Source organism: Oncorhynchus kisutch, linkage group LG3, assembly GCF_002021735.2.
Source record: "Oncorhynchus kisutch isolate 150728-3 linkage group LG3, Okis_V2, whole genome shotgun sequence".
Lineage (NCBI taxonomy): Eukaryota > Metazoa > Chordata > Actinopteri > Salmoniformes > Salmonidae > Oncorhynchus > Oncorhynchus kisutch.
In genome coordinates, this window is record NC_034176.2 from 70,100,019 (window position 1) to 70,115,807 (window position 15,789).

Below are 15,789 nucleotides of genomic sequence, written 5' to 3' on the forward strand. Positions count from 1 at the left end.
CGTTAAAAGCGCAGAGAGCCTCATGAAGAACAAGGAACACACCAGGCAGGTCCGATATACTGTTGTGAAGAAGTTTAAAGCCGGATTTGGATACAAAAAGATTTCCCAAGCTTTAAACATCCCAAGGAGCACTGTGCAAGCGATAATATTGAAACGGAAGGAGTATCAGACCACTGCAAATCTACCAAGACCTGGCCGTCCCTCTAAACTTTCAGCTCATACAAGGAGAAGACTGATCAGAGATGCAGCCAAGAGGCCCATGATCACTCTGGATGAACTGCAGAGATCTACAGCTGAGGTGGGAGACTCTGTCCATAGGACAACAATCAGTCGTATATTGCACAAATCTGGCCTTTATGGAATAGTGGCAAGAAGAAAGCCATTTCTTAAAGATATCCATAAAAAGTGTCGTTTAAAGTTTGCCACAAGCCACCTGGGAGACACACCAAACATGTGGAAGAAGGTGCTCTGGTCAGATGAAACCAAAATTGAACTTTTTGGCAACAATGCAAAACGTTATGTTTGGCGTAAAAGCAACACAGCTCATCACCCTGAACACACCATCCCCACTGTCAAACATGGTGGTGGCAGCATCATGGTTTGGGCCTGCTTTTCTTCAGCAGGGACAGGGAAGATGGTTAAAATTGATGGGAAGATGGATGGAGCCAAATACAGGACCATTCTGGAAGAAAACCTGATGGAGTCTGCAAAAGACCTGAGACTGGGACGGAGATTTGTCTTCCAACAAGACAATGATCCAAAACATAAAGCAAAATCTACAATGGAATGGTTCAAAAATAAACATATCCAGGTGTTAGAATGGCCAAGTCAAAGTCCAGACCTGAATCCAATTGAGAATCTGTGGAAAGAACTGAAAACTGCTGTTCACAAATGCTCTCCATCCAACCTCACTGAGCTCAAGCTGTTTTGCAAGGAGGAATGGGAAAAAATGTCAGTCTCTCTATGTGCAAAACTGATAGAGACATACCCCAAGCGACTTACAGCTGTAATCGCAGCAAAAGGTGGCGCTACAAAGTATTAACTTAAGGGGGCTGAATAATTTTGCACGCCCAATTTTTCAGTTTTTGATTTGTTGAAAAAGTTTGAAATATCCAATAAATGTCGTTCCACTTCATGATTGTGTCCCACTTGTTGTTGATTCTTCACAAAAAAATACAGTTTTATATCTTTATGTTTGAAGCCTGAAATGTGGCAAAAGGTCGCAAAGTTCAAGGGGGCCGAATACTTTCGCAAGGCACTGTACATATACATCTGAGATGAATAATGTAGGGTATGTAAACATTATATTAGGTAGCATTGTTTAAAGTGGCTAGTGATATATTTTACATAATTTCCCTTCAATTCCCATTATTAAAGTGGCTAGAGTTCAGTCAGTGTGTTGGCAGCAGCCACTCAATGTTAGTGGTGGCTGTTTAACAGTCTGATGGCCTTGAGATAAAAGCTGTTTTTCAGTCTCTCGGTCCCAGCTTTGATGCACCTGTACTGACCTCGCCTTCTGGATGATAGGGGGGTGAACAGGCAATGGCTCGGGTGGTTGTTGTCCTTGATGATTTTTATGGCCTTCCTGTGACATCGGGTGGTGTAGGTGTCCTGGAGGGCAGGTAGTTTGCCCCCGGTGATGCGTTGTGCAGACCTCACTACCCTCTGGAGAGCCTTACGGTTGTGGGCGGAGCAGTTGCCGTATCAGGCAGTGATACAGCCCGACAGGATGCTCTCGATTGTGCATCTGTAGAAGTTTGTGAGTGCTTTTGGTGACAAGCCAAATTTCTTCAGCCTCCTGAGGTTGAAGAGGCGCTGTTGCGCCTTCTTCACGATGCTGTCTGTGTGGGTGGACCAATTCAGTTTGTCTGTAATGTGTACACAGAGGAACTTAAAACTTACTACCCTCTCCACTACTGTTCCATCAATGTGGATAGGGGGGTGTTCCCTCTGCTGTTTCATGAAGTCCACAATCATCTTCTTAGTTTTGTTGACGTTGAGTGTGAGGTTATTTTCCTGACACCACACTCCAAGGGCCCTCACCTCCTCCCTGTAGGCCGTCTCGTCGTTGTTGGTACTCAAGCCTACCACTGTTGTGTCGTACGCAAACTTGATGATTGAGTTGGAGGCGTGCGTGGCCACGCAGTCGTGGGTGAACAGGGAGTACAGGAGAGGGCTCAGAACGCACCCTTGTGGGGCCCCAGTGTTGAGGATCAGCGGGGTGGAAATGTTGTTGCCTACCCTCACCACCTGGGGGCGGCCCGTCAGGAAGTCCAGTACCCAGTTGCACAGGGCGGGGTCGAGACCCAGGGTCTCGAGCTTGATGACGAGCTTGGAGGGCACTATGGTGTTAAATGCCGAGCTGGAGTCGATGAACAGCATTCTCACATAGGTATTCCTCTTGTCCAGATGGGTTAGGGCAGTGTGGTTGAGATTGCATCGTCTGTTGACCTATTTGTGCGGTAAGCAAATTGAAGTGGGTCTAGGGTGTCAGGTAGGGTGGAGGTGATATGGTCCTTGACTAGTCTCTCAAAGCACTTCATGATGACGGAAGTGAGTGCTACGGGGCGGTAGTCGTTTAGCTCAGTTACCTTAGCTTTCTTGGGAACAGGAACAATGGTTGCCCTCTTGAAGCATGTGGGAACAACAGACTGGGATAGGGATTGATTGAATATGTCCGTAAACACACCAGCCAGCTGGTCTGCGCATGCTCTGAGGGCGTGGCTGGGGTTGACACGTTTAAATGTTTTCCTCACGTAGGCTGCAGTGAAGGAGAGTCCGCATGTTTTAGTTGCAGGCCGTGTCAGTGACACTGTATTGTCCTCAAAGCGGGCAAAAAAGTGATTTAGTCTGCCTGGGAGCAAGACATCCTGGTCTGTGACTGGGCTGGTTTTCTTTTTGTAATCCGTGATTGACTGTAGACCCTGCCACATACCTCTTGTGTCTGAGCCTTTGAATTGAGATTCTACTTTGTCTCTATACTGACGCTTAGCTTGTTTGATTGCCTTGCGGAGGGAATAGTTACACAGTTTGTATTCGGTCATGTTTCCGGTCACCTTGCCTTGATTAAAAGCAGTGGTTCGGGCTTTCAGTTTCACCCGAATGCTGCCATCAATCCACGGTTTCTGGTTTGGGAATGTTTTAATCGTTGCTATGGGAACGACATCTTCAACGCACGTTCTAATGAACTCGCTCACCGAATCAGCGTATTCGTCAATGTTGTTGTCTGACGCAATACGAAACATATCCCAGTCCACGTGATGGAAGCAGTCTTGGAGTGTGGAATCAGATTGGTCGGACCAGCGTTGAACAGACCTCAGCACGGGAGCTTCTTGTTTTGGTTTCTGTCTGTAGGCAGGGATCCTCAAAGTTCAATCATTCAGTGTGTGGAATCATAAATTACTGAAGCGCTTTGAGGTTCTAAGAAAAGCGCTATAGAAATGTAATAAATTTATATTATAATTATTTTTACTATTGCACACCTTATTATACATGATTGTCAAAAGTGAACTACCCACAATATGAGTATGTCATTAACTAATAGTTTCTCTTCCCTGCTAAAACCTGTTAGAGAAATTCCATCAATGTTACCTGTTTTCATTCTCCATTTGGCAAAGGGCAAATATCTGATGAACCAAAGAGAGAAAAATACATTAAAAAACGAAGTCATTGAAGTACATTCCACTACTTCGTTTGATAATGTACTGTATGTACCGGAATCACTTGATAAAATCTATATAAATCAATATAAACCAAAACCCACACCACTGACGTATCTGTGAAAAATGCTGTGGTAAAACAGTTTTTTTGTGTTGTTTTAAAAAAAAGCTAAACCAGCTTTCAAAAGACAACTACAGTAGGAACAAACAATTAACACTTTGTGCTTCCCAAAGTGACGGCCAGCAGGATGTAGCTACTATCACAGCACAATACTGTAAGTCACCACACCCTCAATATACAATGCTGTTATTTGACCATTCTTACCACAGCTGGGGATACAGTAGTTTGAGCTGGAACTCATCAAAGTGGTACCAGGAGGGCAATAGCATCCCTCCAATTGTATATCTCCCATGACGCTGAACTCATTTTGAGTCTGGATGAATTTGAAATTGTATCTGCAGAGATATTCAAAAAAAGTTTCAATAGCTGAGAGACTTTTCCTAGTCGTTATACCCATCCACTGAACAACAACAGCATTATACATACCAGGCATTACAGGTTGGTTCAACTTGTGGACCGCAGGCATTATAAACCTTGGGTTTCTCGCATGTGAAGTCTGTAGCAGGTGAGATAAAAAGGTTAATTACCAATAAGCTACATCATAGAGAGGTTGTCTGAGCTTTATGGTCTTGAGGAGTGACCTACTTACCACATTGCCCATTTGTATAATTTCTCGACTCAATACAGACTCCTGCTTGTGCACATGCATCAGCATAGGTCTGCAAGCTGGTGCAGCCAATGGTAACATCATCCATATGGCACACATCAAAGATGCATGCCACAAGGAATGGCTCGTAGGGGATTATCTTATGGCAACTCTCAAAGACCCTTGAAAAGATGTCATGCTTCAGTTAGAGTAGATATTTAAATATGTTAATTCACTTTGTTTTGTCATCAGGCTTTGTCAAATGATTGCTGTGTTTTAGTATGTCAAGTTATTGTTTGCACTGAGATTATTCTGATTGAGAGGTTATCGATACTACAGAGGAGATGTATTGTGAATACTAATTGCTACGTACTTGCTTTGAATGAGATGACAAATGGGTGGATCGCAGCCTGGTGGTTGTGTTGGTGTCGGCTCTGGTGGTGGTGGTGTGCACTGGCTCTGGTGGTGGTGGTGTGCACTGGCAACATGCCATTGGTGTGCCATGTCTGGACAAGATGAATTGATAGTTCCAGTTTGCAAGCGGCAGTCATCTGTCCGGTTGTTGTCACATGTACCTGAATAAGATTGAAAACCATCGTTAGACAATGAGACATCATGGGGTAATCATGGCAACAGAGTGACCATAAAACACCTGTACTCACCACACTGTCCTTCAGTGTTGCCACTGAACTTGTCCCAGGGCAGGTATGTGCTAAACATAAGACCAGTGAAAGACACATTGGTATTAATTGCTGGTATGACTAAAAAGGTCTCAATTCCGTTGTCTGTGATGCGGAAGTCCTTGGTCTCATATGCCGGGATGATGCGTTGCTGGTTTACATAAATCTAATACAAAAATATTAAGAGATGGACAAAATGGTTACAATAATTCAATATTTGTATACCTATTAGTATTCTAGAACTGTCTCCCATATCTAATACATAGAGGAAGCTAAGGTAATCAAAAAGCTAATCCTTCTTAAATGAAAAACGAATGAAAATGTCTTGAACATACAGTATCTGAGATATTTTAATTACCAGACATGTGAAAACTCCATCAACCTCCTTCTTAATCATGAATATCTTGTAAGATTGGTAATAAATTGTCAGATACTCAGGACAGGAAAGTCCATTTTGGGCATCACAATAGTAATTGTCGTTTACCACACTGAAGTTGTACTTTGGCAGGATTTCTTTGACCAAGACGTAAGAACAATTTCCTTGGAAGCCATAGTATGTTCCATCAAAGGTGACATAGTGAGGGTCTCCCCAACCATAGCAGATACCTTAGTAAGAAGAGAACAATTAGCATTTAAAAAGACACAGATGTGGAATTATTTAATAGTGCTGTGCTGAAATGTTTCATTATTTTTTTTTATATACATTTACTGCTGGTAACTACAGTATTAGATCACTCTAAACCAGTCAAGAGTAAGGATTCTTTTTCAGATTTTGAACTAAAATCAATAGAAAAAGTGGATTTTGTGACACAAAGAATTAACATGTATTTAAATTTGTTGTGAACTTACATTGACACTTTCATTCCCACTTTAGATGTTAATGCGGTTACCTAAATTAGCTCTGGGCAAATGAATTAATAATACTATACAAGGCTTTGTTAATCTCCCAAGATGTAACAATATTCTTCAAATGTTCGTTTTTTTAAGAGTTTTTCCTATACGTACTTGAAACTATAAAGAATTTAGAAACCTCAAAAAAGTGTTTGATGAATTGTGGAATGTTTGTTCATCAGTTCGTAATTTGGGTTCTATCACCATTGACAAGGTACTGGTTCAATAGCCCTACCCACCTCTAGATACACAGGTGGAGCGGCTGCCCGCAGACAGCTTGAGGAAGCAGTGACTCAGATGTGTTGTAACTGTTCTGGACAGAAGACCTTATGTGGTGAAACACATATACGTCTGTTTGCGTATGCAATTACACAGTCTCCGCTGGATGTCCATACTTCAATATTTGTCAGACCTCTTCTTCAGCAAATATTTATAGCTCATTGGTGCCCTCCAATTTACACATAAATTACATTTGGTGAGCCCCCCCAAAAAAACGTAATCTCTCACACTAATACTAGCATAAAACCACATTGCCACATTTAAAAATATAGCACGTATGTAAGTTGTATCAGATGGGTAGACCGTCCAACCGACAGACAGCTCTCACCCCCACCCCTGGAGCATTGTGGGAGTCAGGGCAAGGGTCATTTGGCTGAGACCTCATGCAATGAGGGTCGAAACCTCTCTGCCTCAATTGTATGTGGCTGCATTTACATACGTACGGTACAACAAGTCTGTTGAAAAAAAATGGCAAATAGTTCATTGTAGCAATGAGACATATCTTGACTTCTCATATTGATGGTTGGATATGTTGAATTTGCATGTTGCTGGGATTTTCTCTCTCAAGCTCAGTTGGGACAACATCAGGTAACAGCATTACCAAACAATGATAAACTCCTTCAACCAATTCATATTGGACATGAACAAACATGTCAAATGCAACATGTAACAATTTCAAAGATTTTACTGAGTTATAGTTCATATAAGGAAATCAATCAATTGAAATAAATTCATTAGGCCTCAGGATCTCATCATGGTATCTCTGCGCATTCAAATTTCCATCGATAACATGCAATTGTTTGTTGTCCGTAGCTTATGTTTGCCATTACCATAACCCCACCGCCACCATGGGGCACTCTGTTTACAACATTGAGCAAACCGCTCTCCCACACGACACTATACACACGGTCTGCCATCAGTACAGTTGAAACGAGGATTCATTCATGAAGAGCACACTTCTCCAATGTGCCAGAGGCGCTCGAAAGTGAGCCTTTGCCCACTGAAGTCAGCTACAATGCCGAACTGAAGTCAGGCCAAGACCCTGGTGAGAACATTGAGCACACAGATGAGCTTCCCTGAGATGGTTTCTAACAGTTTGTGCAGAAATTCTTCGGTTGTGCAAATCCAGTTTCATCAGCTGTCTGCGGTGGCTGGTCTTCGACGATCCCACATATGAAGAAGCCGCATGTGAAGGTCCTGGGCTGGCGTGGTCACTCATGGTCTGCGGTTGTGAGGCCGGTTGGACGTACTGACAATTTTTCTAAAACAATGTTGGAGGTGGCTTATGGTAGAGAAATCAACATTAAATTGGCTGCCAACAACTCTGGCAGACATTCCTGCAGTCAGCATGCCAATTGCAGGCTCCCTCAAAACTTGAGACATCTGTGGCATTGTGTTGTGTGACAAAACGGCACGTTTTAGAGAGGCCTTTAATTGGACCCAGCACAAGGTGCACCTGTGTAATGATCATGCTGTTTAATCAGCTTCTTGATATGCCACCTGTCAGGTGGATGGATTATCTTGGCAAAGGAGAAATGCTCCATTTCTCAGATCTTTTATTTCAAATAAAATAAAATGTTATTTGTCACATACACATGGTTAGCAGATGTTAATGCGAGTGTAGCGAAATGCTTGTGCTTCTAGTTCCGACAATGCAGTGATAACCAACAAGTAATCTAGCTAACAATTCCAAAACTACTACCTTATAGACACAAGTGTAAGGGGATAAAGAATATGTACATAAAGATATATGAATGAGTGATGGTACAGAGCGGCATAGGCAAGATACAGTAGATGGTATTGAGTGCAGTATATACATATGAGATGAGTATGTAAACAAAGTGGCATAGTTAAAGTGGCTAGTGATACATGTATTACATAAAGATGCAGTAGATGATATAGAGTACAGTATATACATATGAGATGAATAATGTAGGGTATGAAAACATTATATTAGGTAGCATTGTTTAAAGTGGCTAGTGATATATTTTACATCATTTCCCATCAATTCCCATTATTAAAGTGGCTGGAGTTGAGTCAGTGTGTTGGCAGCAGCCACTCAATGTTAGTGGTGGCTGTTTAACAGTCTGATGGCCTTGAGATAGAAGCTGTTTTTCAGTCTCTCAGTTCCAGCTTTGATGCACCTGTACTGACCTCGCCTTCTGGATGATAGCGGGGTGAACAGGCAGTGGCTCGGGTGGTTGTTGTCCTTGATGATCTTTATGGCCTTCCTGTGACATCGGGTGGTGTAGGTGTCCTGGAGGGCAGGTAGTTTGCCCCCAGTGATGCGTTGTGCAGACATCACTACCCTCTGGAGAGCCTTACGGTTGTGGGTGTAGCAGATGCCGTACCAGGCGGTGATACAGCCCGACAGGATGCTCTCGATTGTGCATCTGTAGAAGTTTGTGAGTGCTTTTGGTGACAAGCCGAATTTCTTCAGCCTCCTGAGGTTGAAGAGGCGCTGCTGCGCCTTCTTCACAATGCTGTCTGTGTGGGTGGACCAATTCAGTTTGTCTGTGATGTGTACGCCGAGGAACTTCAAACTTACTACCCTCTCCACTACTGTTCCATCAATGTGGATAGGGGGGTGTTCCCTCTGCTGTTTCCTGAAGTCCACAATCATCTTAGTTTTGTTGACGTTGAGTGTGAGGTTATTTTCCTGACACCACACTCCGAGGGCCCTCACCTCCTCCCTGTAGGCCGTCTCGTCGTTGTTGGTAAACAAGCCTACCACTGTTGTGTCGTCCGCAAACTTGATGATTGAGTTGGAGGCGTGCGTGGCCACGCAGTCGTGGGTGAACAGGGAGTACAGGAGAGGGCTCAGAACGCACCCTTGTGGGGCCCCAGTGTTGAGGATCAGCGGGGTGGAAATGGTGTTGCCTACCCTCACCAACTGGAGCGGATCGTCAGGAAGTCCAGTACCTAGTTGCACAGGGCGGGGTCGAGACCCAGGGTCTCGAGCTTGATGACGAGCTTGGAGGGCACTATGGTGTTAAATGCCGAGCTGGAGTCGATGAACAGCATTCTCACATAGGTATTCCTCTTGTCCAGATGGGTTAGGGCAGTGTGCAGTGTGGTTGAGATTGCATCGTCTGTGGACCTATTTGGTCGGGAAGCAAATTGGAGTGGGTCTAAGGTGTCAGGTAGGGTGGAGGTGATATGGTCCTTGACTAGTCTCTCAAAGCACTTCATGATGACGGAAGTGAGTGCTACGGGGCGGTAGTCGTTTAGCTCAGTTACCTTAGCTTTATTGGGAACAGGAACAATGGTGGCCCTCTTGAAGCATGTGGGAACAACAGACTGGGATAGGGATTGATTGAATATGTCCGTAGACACACCAGCCAGCTGGTCTGCGCATGCTCTGAGGGCGCGGCTGGGGATGCCGTCTGGTCCTGCAGCCTTGCGAGGGTTGACACGTTTAAATTTTTTCTTCACGTCGGCTGCAGTGAAGGAGAGTCCGCATGTTTTAGTTTTAGGAGCAAGACATCCTAGTCCGTGATGGGGCTGGTTTTCTTTTTGTAATCCGTGATTGACTGTAGACCCTGCCACATACCTCGTGTCTGAGCCGTTGAATTGAGATTCTAATTTTTCTCTATACTGACGCTTAGCTTGTTTGATTGCCTTGCGGAGGGAATAGTTACACTGTTTGTATTCTGTCATGTTTCCGGTCACCTTGCCCTGATTAAAAGCAGTGGTTCGGGCTTTCAGTTTCTCGCGAATGCTACCATCAATCCACGGTTTCTGGTTTGGGAATGTTTTAATCGTTGCTATGGGAACGACATCTTCAATGCACGTTCTAATGAACTCGCTCACCGAATCAGCGTATTCGTCAATGTTGTTGTCTGACGCAATACGAAACATATCCCAGTCCACATGGTGGAAGCAGTCTTGGAGTGTGGAATCAGATTGGTCGGACCAGCGTTGAACAGACCTCAGCGCGGGAGCTTCTTGTTTTAGTTTCTGTCTGTAGGCAGGGATCAACAAAATGGAGTCGTGGTCAGCTGTTCCGAAAGGAGGGCGGGGCAGGGCCTTATATGCGTCGCGGAAGTTAGAATAGCAGTGATCCAAGGTTTTGCCAGCCCTGGTTGCGCAATCGATATGCTGATCAAATTTAGGGAGTCTTGCTTTCAGATTAGCCTTGTTAAAATCCCCAGCTACAATGAATGCAGCCTCCGGATAAATGGACTCCAGTTTGCAAAGAGTCAAATAAAGTTTGTTCAGAGCCATCGATGTGTCTGCTTGAGGGGGAATATATACGGCTGTGATTATAATCGAAGAGAATTCCCTTGGTAGATAATGCGGTCGACATTTGATTGTGAGGAATTCTAAAATCAGGTGAACAGAAGGACTTGAGTACCTGTATGTTGTTATGATCACACCACGTCACGTTAACCATGAAGCATACGCCCCCGCCCCTCTTCTTACCAGAAAGATGTTTGTTTCTGTCTGCGCGATGCGTGGAGAAACCAGTTGGTTGCACCGACTCCGATAGCGTCTCTCCAGTGAGCCATGTTTCCGTGAAGCAAAGAACGTTACAGTCTCTGATGTCCCTCTGGAATGCTACCCTTGCTCGGATTTCATCAACCTTGTTGTCAAGAGACTGGACATTGGCGAGAAGAATGCTAGGGAGTGGTGCACGATGTGCCCGTCTCCGGAGTCTGACCAGAAGACCGCTCCGTATCCCCCTTTTCCGAAGTTGTTTTTTTGGGTCGCCGGCTGGGATCCTTTCCGTTGTCCTGGGTGAAAGGCAGAACACAGGATCCGCTTCGCGAAAGTCATATTCTTGGTCGTACTGATGGTGAGTTGACGCTGCTCTTATGTTCAGTAGTTCTTCTCGACTGTATGTAATGAAACCTAAGATGACCTGGGGTACCAATGTAAGAAATAACACGTAAAAAAAACAAAAAACTGCATAGTTTCCTAGGAACGCGAAGCGAGGCGGCCATCTCTGTCGGCGCCAGAAGTCGGAGGACCAAAACTTCAAATGTTGTGTTTATATTTTTGTTCAGAATATTTGCAGTGCATCAGTGCAACAATGTCATCATAACCGGACAAAAGTGATCACACCAATGCACTTTCTCTCCTTAACTTTCCCCAACATGCATTTTCTATGCTGTAGGCCACAATCAGCAATTTGCAAGAGCAAGCCTGCTTCTTTCCCCAAATAGGCTATTAGGCATAGCATTAATAAAACATGAAAATAAATTCATTGTGGAAAGGCTTGCATAGCCTATAGCATGTTGGGCACAGGAACAGTTGGAAGAGAGTGGCTAGTGATGGGTAGCCAAAGTAAGAAGCTAAATATGATGGAGATATTAGGCCATTCATTAGATAAATATTAGGACTATAGGCTAAACATTTACCTGTCAAAGTCCAAGAAAAATAACAGTTATGTAACGAACCTCGTCCTCCTCTTCTGAGGAGGAGTAGCGAGAAGGATCGGAGGACCAATTTGCAGCGTGGTAAGTGTCCATGATGTTTATTTTAATACATAAACTGAACACTACGAAAGACAAAACAATAAACGTGAAATGAACGAAACAGTCCCATGTGGCACGAACACTAACACGGAAGACAAACACCCACAACCCAAAAGTGAACATACACTTAGACTGCCCACCCAACTCACGCCCTGACCATACTAAAACAAAGATAAAATAACAGAACTAAGGTCAGAACGTGACAAGTTAACAGATTATGAAATTACAAATCTGTAGGTGTTCCTCCAGGCTGCACTCAAAGATTCACTATTGATAAGGCAGAGGCTTACTTTTTCAGAAAATAAAATGATTAAACCTGGGCTACAACAACACAGTGCAATGAGGAATGTATTATTTTATCAAGCGAATACACAATTATTGTAAACTGGCTCATTCAAATAGCCCCTCACACATTCACTGCAATTTACAGCCTAGACTAGAATTTTGAACTCACCTGAAAACAATAACATTATTTATTACATTGTGTTGTTGTAGCCTAGGTAGGAAACATATCTTGTCCCTAAAAAAACTTAAACAATAGGGTAGCTTCTCCATCTGTGTACCCAGGCACTGGGAGGGAGCGCAATCAGCTAGGCTATCTATGATGTCATTATTTTATAAACTTTATTTTCATTCACTGTGTAAATTGATTGGATATAATCACTCAATCACATTTATTTATAAAGCCCTTATTACGTCAGCAGATGTCACAAAGTGCCTTACAGAGACTCAGCCTAAAACCCCTGCAGTATTAAGTCTAACATTGAGTTTATGAATTATGGGCTAATATGCATACGCTTCTAATTTAGGCCTTAGGCTCGAGATGTAGCCTGTCTTCATTGTTCGGTTGCGCAATTGGCGACTGTCCTCTCCGTTGCCAAAGATATTCCTTTTAAATCTTGTGGAGTCCCAGGAAAAGCCAGACTACAAAAGCTTGTTAGACACCTATTTAGAATTATTTTCCTAAGCCTACTAATAGCCTATTGGAGGAAAGATACTTGTTGCTGTTGCTTGCTGAATGTAAAATAGGCTATAGCATTAATGGGTGGGGAGTTGGAAGGTGTTAGTTGAGAATTATCTGTTAATTTAATTATTAGAATATTCCGCGCTGAAACATATAATTGTTTGGAATTGATTAGAATGCATAAAATCATAATCAATAAATGTGTAGTCCTAGTCAGAATTAGGGTAAAACAATATGTCTTTATGGTATTTTAAACACAGACTGTCTGAGCTTGTTGCTGACCTGACTAGAGATTTGGGAGAGAACGGGGAGTACGTCTCAAGGACAAGGTCACTAATCTCTGTCGGCTGGGTAGTGAGACAGACAGTGTGTGCGTAGCAGGACATTGTGTGTGTCTGTTTGTGTGTGCATATGGTTTTGTGTATGTGTGTGCGTATGGTTGTGAATGTGTGGGTGTGAGAAGTCAGTATAAAATGAATTGATTTGTATTCTTGACTTTAGAACGTTCCCGTGAATAAACCTTTTTGAATATTTAGCTGGGCCTCCGTCTGTTTCATTCGACCACGATCTTACAAATTCTGGTTTGCAGACTGAGAGTAATATAATTAAATTGGATTATGTACCTGGAGAACATAATTCTCTTATCAGAAGGAAAAGCCAATACTTTCCTAAAGTAGGCCTATCTTAACATGGGGCTAAATCCTGACAAAATAGGCCTACACCATATGATGCCAACACCATATCAGTGCCCTGCTAAGGTAACTTTCTGGACCTTCTCTAAAGAGTCAAGAATAGCCCCAAACTGATACAAATGGTTGCAAAATCCAGCCTAGGCTGTTGGACAATGCAGATGTTTTGGCATGAAACAAAACAGGACATGTGCCTATGTCATTTGATGTTGGTGGACCAGTAGGAGGCATCCTTTCCTCTGGTCTAAAAAAATATCCCAATGCCCCAGGACAGTGAATGGGGACATTGCCCTATGTAGGGTGCCGTCTTTCGGATGGGGACGTTAAACGGGTGTCCTGACTCTCTGTGGTCACTAAAGATCCCATGGCACTTATCGTAAGAGTAGGGGTGTTAACCCTGGTGTCCTGGCTAAATTCCCAATCGAACCCTCATACCATCACAGTCACCTGATCATCCCCAGTTTACATTTGGCTCATTCATCCACCCTCCTCTCCCCTGTAACTATTTCCCAGGTCGTTGCTGTAAATGAGAATGTGTTCTCAGTCAATTTACCTGGTAAAATAAGGGTTAAATAAAATTTTAAAAATAAAATTTTAATAACTGCTCAAAAGCCTGGCGTTTTGAATACATAGTCATTTCGAAATAACTGCATCTTGCCTGCCTTATTGGTCAACCAATTGGATCAGTTAGCCTACAAAGTCCAGGCACATTGGCAGGACAGTAATATGGTGTGTATTTTGTCATGATGTATCAGCTTACAGAAACATGCTTATACGGGGATTTCTAGTGGGATTTCTCCATCGTCATGAAGAAAAACAATGCACAATACAGTAAGTGAGTACGCTGACACATCAAGTGGTTTGTGATGATATGATGGTGTGGCTCAGTTGGTAGAGCATGGTGCTTGCAATGCTATGGGTTTGGGTTCGACACCCACAGGGAACCAGTACGAAAAAGTATGCTCTCATTGCTCTGGATAAAAGGCGGTCAATCCGATGTCTGCAGTGGCCGTACAGCATTTACTGGGATACGGCCTCTGCAGAAGTCAGAGCTGTTGTCAAGGAAGTGAGTGTGTATTTATACTGGACCTCCCACCTCCACCTACCATTAATCAATCATGTCAATATGGAGCCCTCCGCATTGTAACAACATTTGGTTGGAGCTCAGCAATGCAGTAAGAAGCTCAGTAAGAAGCTCAGTATGACCTCTACATGCCTCCAAATGCTGGTAACCACTCATATACAAATACATTTAGTTTATATTTTTTCACAAAGTAGTGCACTGGGCCATTACTAGTCCTGTATTAGCAAATGAATATAGACGTCTGTAGGCGGGCAAAACAAATATAATCTCCGTGGCAGCCTTCCCCAAAGTTGTATCCATAGTTTCAGCGTTTGGCTTCCATGTTTTAAAAGCGTTCTCAACTTTGGTGGATTACCTATACTGAACAAAAATATAAAATGCAACAAGTCTTGGTCCCATGTTTCATAAGCTGAAATAAAATATCCCATAAAATATCCCACGTTCCAAAAACATTTATATCAACATGTAGGCACAAATTTGCTTAAATCCCTGTTAGTGTGCTAACACTAATCCATCCACCTGACAGGTGTGGCATATCAAGATGTATACCTACTGCTGGGGACAATAAAGTCACACTAAAATGTGCAGTTTTGTCACACAATGCCACAGACGTCTAAAGTTTGGAGAGAGTGTGCAATTGGCATGCTGACTGCAGGGATGTCCATCAGAGCTGTTGCCAGAGAATTGAATGTTCACTTCTCAACAATAAGCCACCTCCAACGTCGTTTTAGAGAATTTGGCAGTACGTCCAACCAGCCTCACAACTACGCAAGGACCTCCACATCCTTCACCTGCAGGATCATCTGAGACCAGCTACCCGGACAGCTGATGAAACTGTGGGTTTGCAAAACCAAAGTTCTGAACAAACTGTCAGAAACGGTCTCAGATAAGCTTGTGTGCTCGTCATTCTCACCAGGGTCTTGACCTGAATGCTGTTCAGTGTTGTAACTGATGTCGGTTGGCAAATGCTCACCTGCGATGGCCACTGGTACACTGAAGAAGTGTGCTCTTCAAGGATGAATCCCGGTGGTTTGCTGATATCAACATTGTGAACAGAGTGCCCCATGGTGGAGGCGGGGTTATGGTTTGGGCAGACATAAACTATGGCCAACAAACACAATTGTGTGTTATCGATGGCAATTTGAATGCACAGTGCTACAGTGATGAGATCCTGAGGTCCATTGTCCTGCCATTCATCCGCCGCTATCACCTCATGTTTCAGCATGATAATGCACGGACCATTGAACACGTTTGAGACGCTCTGGATCGACGTGTACGACAGCATGTTCCAGTTCCTGCAACTTCGCACAGCCATTGACAAGGCGTGGGACAACATTGCACAGGCCACAACCAACA

At 43.5% G+C, this 15,789-nt stretch overlaps 1 protein-coding gene across 1 annotated transcript; it reads right to left on the bottom strand.

Moving 5' to 3' along the window:
- Positions 1-3,963: 3,963 nt before the first annotated feature.
- LOC116360990 (intestinal mucin-like protein) lies at positions 3,964-15,499 on the bottom strand. Its single transcript, XM_031815843.1, has 5 exons — positions 15,407-15,499; positions 5,029-5,212; positions 4,740-4,941; positions 4,370-4,548; positions 3,964-4,276 (listed from the first exon to the last, which is right to left on the bottom strand). The coding sequence occupies exons 1-5, from the start codon at positions 15,497-15,499 to the stop codon at positions 4,197-4,199; spliced, it is 738 nt and encodes a 245-aa protein (XP_031671703.1). The 3' UTR covers positions 3,964-4,196.
- Between the last annotated feature and the right edge of the window lie 290 nt (positions 15,500-15,789).